This window comes from Orycteropus afer, unplaced genomic scaffold, assembly GCF_000298275.1.
Source record: "Orycteropus afer afer isolate SDZICR_OR568_19922 unplaced genomic scaffold, OryAfe1.0 scaffold00518, whole genome shotgun sequence".
Taxonomy (NCBI): Eukaryota; Metazoa; Chordata; class Mammalia; order Tubulidentata; family Orycteropodidae; genus Orycteropus; species Orycteropus afer.
Window position 1 is genome coordinate 1,442,152 of NW_006922105.1, and position 12,137 is coordinate 1,454,288.

At 41.3% G+C, this 12,137-nt stretch overlaps 1 protein-coding gene across 1 annotated transcript in view; it reads left to right on the plus strand.

The window, feature by feature from the left end:
• The first annotated feature begins 6,669 nt into the window (after positions 1-6,669).
• GRM1 (glutamate metabotropic receptor 1) overlaps positions 6,670-12,137 on the plus strand; it is a 477,875-nt gene continuing 472,407 nt past the window's right edge. The window contains exon 1 of the mRNA XM_007955615.2: positions 6,670-7,369. Within this exon, the coding sequence (XP_007953806.1) occupies positions 6,670-7,369 (700 nt within the window). The remainder of the gene's footprint in view (positions 7,370-12,137) is intronic.

Consider the following 12,137-nt stretch of genomic DNA (forward strand, 5'->3'; position numbering starts at 1 on the left):
ATTTATGCCAAGATATTTGTAAGGCAGATCCATATTTGTGCCAATTCCAAAGAAAGGTAATCCAACAGAATGTAAATATTAACAAACAGTATCATTAATATCACATACAAGTGAAATGTTACTGAAGATAAAGAAAACAACAACAACAACAACAACAACAAAACCGGTTGCAGTATATTAGCAGGGAACTGCCAGAAATTGAAGCCAGATTCAGAAGAGGATATGGAAGGAGGAGTATCATTGCTGATCTCAAATAGATCTTGACTGAAAGCAAAGAATACCAGAAAGATGTTTACCTGTGTTTTATTGACTATGCACTGTGTGGATCATAACAAATTATGGATAACATTGCAAAGAATGGGAAATTCCAGACACTTAATTATGCTCATGAGGAACCAGAGCTCTCTAATGATAGTTCTGATAATCTTTTTAAATGGTGTTTTCATGTCAAATAGTCACAATGTTGGATAAAAATTAGCTTACTTTTATGTACTGCCTTCTTTTTTTATGTTACAGGATTTCCAAGACTCTGTTGCTGTAGGTTAACACATGCAGTACAGCAGTAGGAATGGTATCTTCACATCTGGAGCAAATTTCGATAGTTAACATTATAATAAAGGTTGAAGAGTAACTATGTTTCTAAATGGTTTAATGCTAATTAGGGTAGTTATTTGCACTTGAGAAGTAGTTGCAAAATAATTACCCTCCCTACATTATATGAAAAATAAATTAGAAAAAATTTACAAAGTAGTTGGCTCTAATCTTCTTAGACAAAGGCATTAACACAAAATGTTATTTTTGGTATTCAGAGAAAATATATCCATTCATTTATTTAACAAATATTTGAATTCCTATCATGTACCAGCGATGGTTTTAGATAATGGAGATACAGCAGGGAATAAAACAGACAATAATTGCAGTCCTTGTTGTGCTTCCAGAATAACTGTGTTTGCCTTATTCTTCCCAACTGTGTTAATATTTTAGAAGTGAGTATTTGGACAGTTGTGGCAGAACCGTATGTGGCCAAACATATGTTTTTCTAGTCATCTGCATGAGTTGGTAGAGTCATTGATGACTTCTAATTGCTTATGGAAGATGATATCTTTTGGTCTTATTGCTGCTTATATAATTATAGCTTAATTAATCTGACCAACAAAACAATTGAGTATAAATTAAATTCAGCTCTTTTAATTCTTGTCTTTTAAAATATTTTGTTCACTTTGTTACTCAAGAACTTTTATAAAAAATATTTTAAATTTCTGAAAGGAACAGCTTTCCTTTTATACTTTGTATGGTCTTTGGTTCAGAGCATAAGATCCGATAAAGATATGGCAATTTCCCGCTGGATTTCAATGATGTAGATAGCCAAATTAGATGAATAAACTGAAACATCTCACCGGGGCTTGAATTATCTTGCTGAAACCATGAATTGAATATAGGAATGTAAGAAATGCCATACTAAATTAAATCAGTTGTCCATGGAATATGGTACTTTATAGAAAAGCATGGTATTTACTCTCCATGACATTGATCTACCTTGAATATTTGTTATATTCCCTTAGTAATACATTACATATCAATTTTCACAAATCAATTTTCTATGAAGACCTTCTCTGATCTCATTTCTATTTTCAGCAGTTCTATCTCTTCAGTAATGAGTTTATTACCTCTTGTGTACATTTCACTTCTGTGTTCCAATGACTATGTAAAATTTACTTTACAAAAATACATACTAGAGTACACTATAGTTTGGAATACATGCTTAACCTATCCATTTCTTTCTTTGATCTTATTCTTTCTCACTTCTTACCTTTATCATTTCAGAAAACTGATTTTATGTGGGACATTTTACATCCTCTCATCCATTTAAAATTTGGACCATTTCCTCTGTGGCATCTTTTTTTTATAGAGAGCAATGAGAATTGGTCACACATTCCTAAGGAGAATAGTTACAGTGTTGTTTATGACTAATACTTGTTTTATTACCATATGAGGATGATGAGTTCCCTGTTGTTGTCCTTATTGTTGCAGCAGCACATTCAATCATTATTTTGAGATAATGTGCCAGATATTACTTTGCTTTCTCTCCACTACATTTTGTACTACTTCACAAACACAAATCCTGATAATGCTTTTTACCCTGCTACACATCACATCTACCACCCGTCTGTCAGTTTGTCATACTGAGGTGGCCTGCTTTTTTTGCTATGATACTGGAAGCTGTGCTGCCAGTATTTCAAATACCAACAGAGTCACCCATGGTGGGGTTTCAGTGGAGTTTTCTGACTGTAGCAGACTAGGAAGAAGGACCTAGTGATCTCCTTCTAGAAACGAGCCAATGAAAACCCTATGGATCACACAGATTAGTGTCAGATATAGGGGTGCAAGATGACCTCCCTAGGTTGGAAGGCACTCAGAATGCACCCTGGCCACAGCAATGGACTGGGGCATGCCAGAAATCGTGACAATGGTACAGGACTGGAGAAGTTTTCATTTATTAGTACCTGAGGTTGCCATGAGTTGGAACAAACTTGGTAGCAGCAGCTAATAATGACAACACACTTCCCATATTGAGTGCAATATACCACCCTACAAGCACTGAATAATTATGCATACTGATAGTACTTTTGGACTCTCGCACTTTTAATATTCTTTTAACTTTTATAGGCCAGTATATTAATTTGTAGTTGTTAATTCATTCTCTTAGTAGTTCTCTTCAATTCCATCAATGGAACCATTCCTTAGATGTCTGTATATGTGTTACTCCCTGCTTCTCTTGGTAAAGTCTTCCATTTACAGAGAGAGAAAGATTATATTTGTCTTCACAATTCTCAACTTCTTCTTGCCAGTTTTTTGCCCTTGTGCCTTTTAAAGCTTGGTCTTAAGTAATTATAAGTAAATTAAGGTGATAATTTCATATCAATAAATTCAAAATTCATTTTGATTTATTATGGACTACTGACCAGAAGCCTGGCGATTCAAACCCACCAGCTACTCCTTGGAAGGAGGACTGGATAATCTACTTCTGTAGAGATACTGCCTCAGAAACCCAAGGAGGGGTCGCTATGAGTCAAATCAACTTGATGGTAGTGAGTTGTTTTTTTTTTTCCCCCTAAATGTCAAAAACATAATTTTTGCATATACATAAATCTGGTAAATTATAAGCCCCAAGTTCTTCTTCTTTAAAATGATTTGTTCCAGTCTTCTGAATGTTTAGTTTTTACTCTGACTGTGAAATGAATTTGAGAACACATTAATCTGAATACTTAATTATTCCTTCTGTAGCAAAGTTTTTCCTGAACTGTATCAAATGATACATTAAAGTAATATCCAGCTTTTAGGAACACATATTGAAGTTAAATGTAGACTTCAGAGATATTACTTTCTTTAAACATACAAGTGATCATTAATGGTTTATACACACAGAAATATTTGCACATTCACTGCTTCTGTGAAATATTCCAGAAAAAATCATATCTAGGGCTTATCTCACTAGGATAGTGTTTTATAAAATTCAGTTTAAATGGATATTAGAGGAAGCGAGACAACATAGGACACTGTGACTCCCTGGGGCATCTTCTTCTTAAAATATACATTTTCTAGGGTGCATGTAAAGAACCATTTTGCCCTATGTGTGGAAGAAGAAATTCAACTACTTGTTCCTAATAGTGCTGGAAGAAGAGCCACCTAGGTTGGAAGGCACTAGATAATAGCTGCAACAGTGAACTCCAGTGTGCCAGCAGTCATGAGGATGGTGCAGGATGGGCAGTGTGTCATTCTGTGCTACATAAAATGACCCTGAGTGGGGAGCCCACTGGGTGGCAACTTAACGACGACAAATATGTTTACCCCCAGAACCAAGTTCTACAGAGTGTCAAGAGTGGGTCCCTATCCATTATTTGTGGAGATATGTATCCACTTGGGAAAAAAAAAAAAAAAAAAAAAAAGGAGACCAGAACCAGAAGAGGAAGAATTTTTGTTTTTGAATGAAGCCACTTTTTTTGTTTCCTAAATTTCATAGAACACGCTGAAGCTTTTAGAACTACCTCATGTGGTTTCTAGCCTGACATGACACTCGCTAATCCATGGTATAATGACATGTGCAAATGATTATCAAGGAACCCACACAAGCTAGTTCCTCTGCTTTGTGAGTGACACAAATAGAAAGGTTTGGGCAGAGGGGAGAAGGACACTGGCACTTGGCCTTCCCCTCCGAAGAAGCCTGGGCACTTTCTGCTCAGCCAACAGTTCTCAGAAGGATGTCATTGAACTTCCACTTTTCACACACTACAGATCTCTGGGGAGAATGATGGCAGCCGGGAAGGAATTTGGGTAAGTATTTTTCACTCTGGTGTATCCATGTGACCTGACTCTTATTCTCAATTTAGTTACATCTTGACCTGGAAAATGCAGCCAAAGTTTGGCTTCCTTCTTTTGGCTCACCTTGATTTCACCATAGCCAAGTCCCTCCTTCCCCACTCCCACCCAGGAAGCCTCTTCCTCGCATCCTTTGCAGCCTCCCGGTGGAGCCTTTCTGTAGATGTCCACTCACGGCTGTACACTGTCTCTCACTCTAGGGGCTTTACTTGCCCAGAGAATATGGATTCGGGCCCCTGAAACACACACAAAGAACAGCATCAAAAGCAGCTTAGGTGGGTCTTCTTTCGCCCGCTCTGATGATTGCTTTATTTGGCAGTTCAGGAATCTTTTCGTTGTAAGGGAATTCACATTCCCCGCTTCTCCCTAGCCTTCTGCCCACCCCCAACCTCTCATCAAACGACCGGTTTTTAATCATGAGATAATAGACAAGCCTCGGGTGACCTGCTTTTCCCCTCCCCCTGTTTTTCCTTGCGGTAAAATAGTGCTGAAGAAAGAGGGCACTAGCGTACAGCCCAGATAGCGTTCTCGCACCGTCTGGATTGGAGCGGAGGCGCCGGCGAAGCGCGCGCGCGGCCGCGGTCCCCTGGCCGCCGGACCCGAGCGTTGCCTACCCCGGCTCAGGTACGTCTCAATTCCAAATCCTCCGAACAGAGCCAGGTGAGCGGACACCTCTCCGCGGTGCAGCCCACCCACTGCGGCAGGACGAGTCCCTGTCTGTCGGATTCCCGTCCTGGGCCAGGCGCAGCGTCGCTCCTTTCTTTCTTTCACCCTGCGTCCCGGGGAGCGTTGGGACCCGTGGGTGCCTTGGTTGTCTTTCTCCCTTTGCCTCCTTCCCATCCCTTTTCTCTCTGTCGCCCGCGCCCAGGGCCCCTTTCTCATCGACTCTCACCTTGAGGAGAGAGGGACCCGGGGAGGGACGAGAGAGGGAGCCAACTTCACCCCTCAGGCGGCTGAGATTTGGCGCCTCTGCCCGCAGAGCGGTTGGGTTGGAACACACCTGCTGTACACAGGCTGTGAGGCTGCGAGAAGACAGTGAGGGCGGAGGGGGGGGGGTGTGTGCTGTAAAAAAAAAAACAAAAAAAAAACGCAGGGTGGTAAAAGAGCAGTGGGTGTCGGGGAAATTGAACTCACTGGGCCACACGTCCCTTCCAGGCAGGGTGTGGGAATGTCTGGGCGGCGGGCCGAGCACTGTCCAGGGTCCTGAAAGCGGCAAGGAAAGGCTGCCGCCGCGAGGGCCACCCCAAGCTCCCCTTCATTCCCTTCCTATCAACTATGCAAAGGCGAAAGGTCGGGGTTTCAGCGAGCGCAGCGGCCTCCCCCACCCCTTCCCTCTGTCTCGGGGGTGGGGGCAACTTACCCTGTCTGCACCCCTTCTCCCTGAGCATCTACATTAACCCTGACTTCTTGGGGGGAAACATATCAACATAGGAGACTTTAGCAGGCGTTGCCTTAGTAACTAATATGGATTTTCCTCAAGATGGCAAATTTATATTTACTACTTGGATTGCACATCAGGATCTCTCCAGCCTTTCAAAGTTAAAGTAATAGGTGCACCCCTCGCTCGCTTCCACCTTAAGGTAGCGCTTCCACCTGGGTATTGTCAGAGTTGAAATTCTTTCTTCAGGGAAAAGTTGATTTGTTTCAATTCGGGAAGTTCTCTTGGGTTAAACTGCCTCACTCCTCCCCTCCGCTCCCCACCGCTCTCCACCAAGTCAGTAAACGGGGTGGGTATTTGGGGGCTGACGAAACTCACAGGAGAGAAGGGAGCGGTCTGCACTGTGCGCTGCCTCGGACCCAGGCGGGCTCGGGGAGCAGGACACCCACCTTCGGCACAGACCCAAGCTGCTTTTGGAGCCGGCCCCCCAGCGCTGTCGCCATGTGCTGAGATGCACTGGAGAGGGAAACTATTAGCATCTCCGACCCTAGAGTTTTGACACAGTTCCTCTGATAACGAGACTTTTATTTTCTCCTTTTGTCGACAGCTGCCAGCTCACCACTGCAACCACGACGCCCGTTGTATCTTTGATCAATTGACCTTAATGCATTGGTGAATAAAGGGGGCTTGAATTCCCCCTCAGAACGCCTCCACGGCTTGGAGGCGGTCTTGGAGGACTAGGAGCAGGCGGTGGAGGGGAGGAGGCGTTGGTGGAGGCGGTGGACGAGCGGTGCTGGCCCTGGGAACAGCGGGCAGACAGAGGCGTCGGGTGTCTCGGCGGTGCGCGCCCACAGCCGGCAGGCGGGACCAGCGTGGGAACGCGGCGGGCTGGTGCGAACTGCGTCCTCGGCACAATGGTCGGGCTCGTCTGGGTTTTCTTCCCTGCGATCTTCTTGGAGATGTCCCTTCTCCCCAGAAGCCCCGGAAGGAGACTCTTGCTGGCAGGAGCCTCTTCTCAGCGATCGGTGGCCAGAATGGACGGAGATGTCATCATCGGGGCCCTCTTCTCGGTCCACCACCAGCCTCCCGCCGAGAAGGTGCCAGAGAGGAAGTGTGGGGAGATCAGGGAGCAGTATGGCATCCAGAGGGTGGAGGCCATGTTCCACACCTTGGATAAGATCAACGCGGACCCGGCGCTCCTGCCCAACATCACCCTGGGCAGTGAGATCCGGGACTCCTGCTGGCACTCCTCTGTGGCTCTGGAGCAGAGCATTGAGTTCATCAGGGACTCCCTGATTTCCATGAGAGACGAGAAGGATGGGCTCAACCGGTGCCTGCCTGACGGCCAGCCCCTCCCCCCAGGCAGGACTAAGAAGCCCATTGCAGGCGTGATAGGCCCGGGCTCCAGCTCCGTGGCTATTCAAGTGCAGAACCTGCTCCAGCTCTTCGACATCCCCCAGATCGCTTATTCCGCTACCAGCATCGACTTGAGTGACAAAACTTTGTACAAATACTTCCTGAGGGTTGTCCCTTCTGACACTTTGCAGGCAAGGGCGATGCTTGACATAGTCAAGCGTTACAATTGGACCTATGTCTCCGCAGTCCACACCGAAGGTAGGCATTGCATTTGGGAAAGAAAGGTACTGAGAAAGCCAGGGCGTTGTATGGTGGGCGCTTGGGACCACAGCATTGTCCCTATTTATTTCTAGCACTGTGGGGAACTGACTTTACCCTTTGCAGAAAAGGCCCACCAGGCACTGCCTTTTATCCTCATTCTGTAATTATAGTGTAGGAACACTGTATCCCATGGCGTTTCTGGAGATAGTTGAGCTGAAGAAATACCAAACTCACCATGCAAAGTCCACGACTGCAGTTTTTAGATGAATATGATTGTTCGCCCTCATGTTCTGAGTTTGCATTTGGAAAGCTTATTTGCTCCAGGTGCTATATCATCCTTAAGTGATTGGCTATGATTTTCCAAGTGTATAAGAGATTAGCACAAAAACAAAACAAAACAAAACAAAACAAAACAAAAAAAGAACACGTTCCACACTTTGAACTTGAAAACTTTATCTTGCCTTTAACAGCTGTAGGTATCTCTTTGTACTTGTGTAGCCCCTCTTACACAGCCAAAACTTTCCTGTGAAAATAGAATGAATGCAGTCATTTTGCTCAGTGTATCAGAAACCTCTATATGAAATTCTGTGGTGTCTTAGATAGGAAGGAAAAGTGTGTAATATAAATCATTAATTTTTTTTTCTTCCTAATATGTATGTTAAGGAGCTCTGGTGGTGCCATGGTTAAGGCATTCAGCTACTGACCAAAAGGTAGGCAGTTGGATCCCACCAGCTACTCTGTGGGAGAAAGATAAGGCAGTCTGCTTCCTGAAGATTTACAGCATTAGAAACCCTACGGAGCAATTCTACTCTGTCCTGTAGGCTGCTATGAGTAGGAATTGACTTGGTGGTGGTGTTTTTTATTTTGTTTAATGCATATGTTAAAATTATCCAGATACCCTTACTATGCCAAGAATTGTCTTATTTTATGGAAAATAGCTGTTAACCTCTTGGATTTTGGTTTCTCGTTTTTTTCCTTATAGCACAATGACTTTGCTCATTAGAATTTAAAGTTAGACTGATTATCAACTACTAACAAGATTGTCAGGTGTCAGGTTTTAAATGGCCTTCTAAAATGAAATAGATTTACCTGGGGTTAACAGCTTTCATTTTAACAGAGACTTATAGACTTGAATTCTCAAACAGTGTCTCATATGAAGGTTTTCTTTATCCTCCTCACCTTAGCCTATATAGAGTTTTGGTTTATATGAGACTTTTGAGGTCATCTAAGGAGCTCTGGTAGCACAATGCCTAAGACATTTGACTGCTAACCGGAAGTTTGGTGGTTCAAACCCATCAGCCACTTCACAGAAGCAAGACTGGGCAATCTACTTCCTTAAAGATTTACTACCTGGGAAACCCAGTGGGGGTCTCTATAAGTTAGAATCTACTTGATGGCAGTATTTTTTTTTTTTTTTTTTTGGTTTGAGGTCATCTACTGTTAGCTTTTTATTATGAAGGCACTGAAGCCTGGGTTACAAATTAGTGTCTGAGACAATTCATCTGTATGTGAAGACACATGGATGAGAATCTTGAGGGTATTTCTTGCTTTATTCATATGTCTTTAAATGAAATAATTAAAAGAAAAGGTATAGACCTGACTTCGTGTTCTTTTAGTTTTACACAATTTTCAGTTGAGTTCTAATGACAGAAATCAAGAAGTATTCTTCATGAAGTAGTGATATGGTTATTACTAATGAAAACTGATCGTTAAGTCTCTAAATGGAGCAGGGACTTCTGAGGAAACAAACAAAAGTAATGTCAAATTCTACATTATAATGTCAGACTGTATTTGAAAGAAACTTCCTTGAAATTTTTGACTTCTAACAACTGACTCATGTTCCTGAATTTTGATTTTTAAAAGTGAACTGTGTACTGCTTTTTTTTTTTAAAAAAAAAAAAGTCATTACTTTCTTAAGTATACAAATTAATGTTCAGATATTAATTTCTTAGATCTTAATGTTTAATGTACACTTCCTACTTTTAGTGTTTAATATAGTATTTTTCTAGTGCTTAGATGGAGCATAGTGAAAACCCAAGCTACAAATGTGCCAAAGTGTCACTGGAGAGATCTTTCTAAGAGGGAATGATAAAAGTGAGAGTGAATGTAATTTGTTTAAATATTTAATAATTCTTCCTCCATTGAGGCTGGTAATTGATTACTGATATTAGATGTTTAAATTCTTCTCTCAGGAAAAAATGATACTTCATTTTTATGCAGTAGCTTTCCCTCCATATTTCATTATAAGATTATTTTATTTCAGGGGTGGAGGAAGATGGTGGAAAAACTGAATTGTCAATCTGTTTTCCAATTGCACTACTTTGCCAAAAAAATGCCAGTAGTGGTATGTTTTTTGACAGCCAGAATTATGTTTTTGGAAAATTAATGTGACTTGTGTTTGCTACTTCGGTTAAGGCAGTGCCTGGATTAAAATTTCATCCTTGCATTAGTTTTGGTTACTTTGCTGCCTTCCTGCCTTCTGACTAGTGTTGTCTGGTAGAGATTATGTCTCCAAACTGTTACAATATTTGATTGAAGACTGGATTGTATTCGTAGAACCACATCAGTGCTAACTTTGGTGATTGTTTTATTGCCAAGCGCTTACACGATTTTTGCCTTGCCTTACATACGATATCTCATTCTTTTCAAAACAAATTTATTTCTTCTCTTATTTGACATAACAGCTGTGGAAACTAAAATGCTTTTATTATTACTATGTTTTAATCTGCAAAGAAGTATAACAGCCTCCTTTGAATCAGCTCCAACTGAAAATTCATTTGCCTGAGGTTCTGCCCTCCTGCTTCTAAGGGACCATAGCACACTGGCCCGCAGGCACTTTCTTGGATCATTTAGTAATTTTCCTGTCTTCAGAATGATGGGGTCACCTACTGGTGACAGTTCTCTGTCAAAAAGCAGCTAAGACCACACTGTGGTGTTGTCTCTGCCATCTGGGCACAATTCAGTAAGGAATCCAGTTTGTCTGGATTTTGACCATTTGGTGCTAAGAAAATCTGGGACCTCTAAATGACCTTCACCTCTCCTTTTGAAATTAGCCATTCCTTAGTGAATATATCTTCACTTTTTTTTTTTTCCAATGAGAAGTTAACATAGTATAGTCATTATCAAAAGAACTAAGTTACTAGATAAGTGTATCTTGATTTCTATTATTGTTTGGCTTCTAAAATCATAAATATGGCTTCTTATGTTTTCAGTACCTCAGGTTGTAGTTATATTCTTTTATTATTCCATTTTATAGTTATATGGTTAACACACAGAGACACAGACACATAGATAGTTAACCTTGGAGGTAATTTTGTATTTCTATTTTACCAGTAAAAATTTAGTTTTTATATCCCTTTTTATTCTTTCCAATCTTCTACTACCTCATTTGTACCATACTTGTTCTGTGGCCATGACAACTGTCAGTATCTTTGACATAAAAGAGAATCTTTGCACATGCAGTTACCTGCAGTAGGATTGGTTCCTGAGGGTCAGCAAAAAAGGGGAAAACCTTTAATGAGATGAACTGACACAGTGGCTGCAACAGTGGGGTCAAATATAGCAACGATCCTGAGGATGGTGTGAGACCAGGCAGTATTCTGTTGTACAGAGGGTCGCTATGAGTTGGAACTGACTTGAAAGTACCTAACAACAACAGCAACAGCAGCCTGAAGGAAATGAAGCAAGAGAGCTTTATCAACAAATAAAATTCAGATACACTTCAGAGCAAGCTGCTCACCTGGAACATGTGTCTTTAAATATGCTTAGCATAGAATTCAAAAATAGCTGACTTCCAAGAAGAGTATCTCAGCCAAGGACACCTTAGTCTATCCTGATAAAATGCAGATTCTCCATCAAAAAGCAAATTTATAATTTAAAAAAGTTGTAGAAGATAGTACTTAAAAATAATTCTAGTTCATTAAATTAGAAGTTTTAAACTTGATTTATAAACGTTTTCTTAGAGTTCGTGGCTTATAAAAAATTTGTTTTTGAATGAGCAAATTTTCTTTTATTTTATGCCCTTCTCTTTTAGTGTTTTGTCCTGAGTAGTCAGATGGGTATTACTATGATAAGGGATCTGTTGACACTGCTTTCCTTCTGCAGATATTTACATCAAGATGGCTTTTTATTTGCAGTTTTACTTTCATTGATAGTGTAACTTTCTATGATATTTGCTTACACTTTATATGATTTTGCCCTTTTGAGTTTCTTTCAAAAATCCAATCTTTTAAATTTTTTTTTTACAATTACTTTTTATCTTGATTTGGTGAAAGTTTACAGAGCAAACTGATTATCCATTCAACAATTCATGCACATTTTGTTTTGTGACATTGTCTGCAGTCCCCACAATGTAACAGCACTCTTCCACTACCACCCTGTGCCCGGTGTTCCCATTCGTCCTTTTCTGCTAACCCTTCCTGCCTTCTGAGCTTTATCCCTGGGCAAATGCAATCTTTTTGATCTCCTATGGTCAATTGTTCCAAGGAGTTCTTTCTTTCTTGGTGTTATTATTCACCTTATAGAACTCTCTATTGTTTGGCTGAAAGTTGAACCAGGGGGATCAGTGCAGTTCCAGGTATCTAAAGGCTGTTGTTGCTATGTGCCCTCGAGTCAGACCCAACTCATAGTGACCCCCTCCTTGGGTTTCTGAGATGGTGTCTCTACTGAAGTAGATTGCCCAACCTTCCTTCCGAGGAGGGGCTGGTGGGTTTGAACTGCCAGCCTTCTGGTTAGCAGTCAAGTGCCTTAGGCACTATGCTACCAG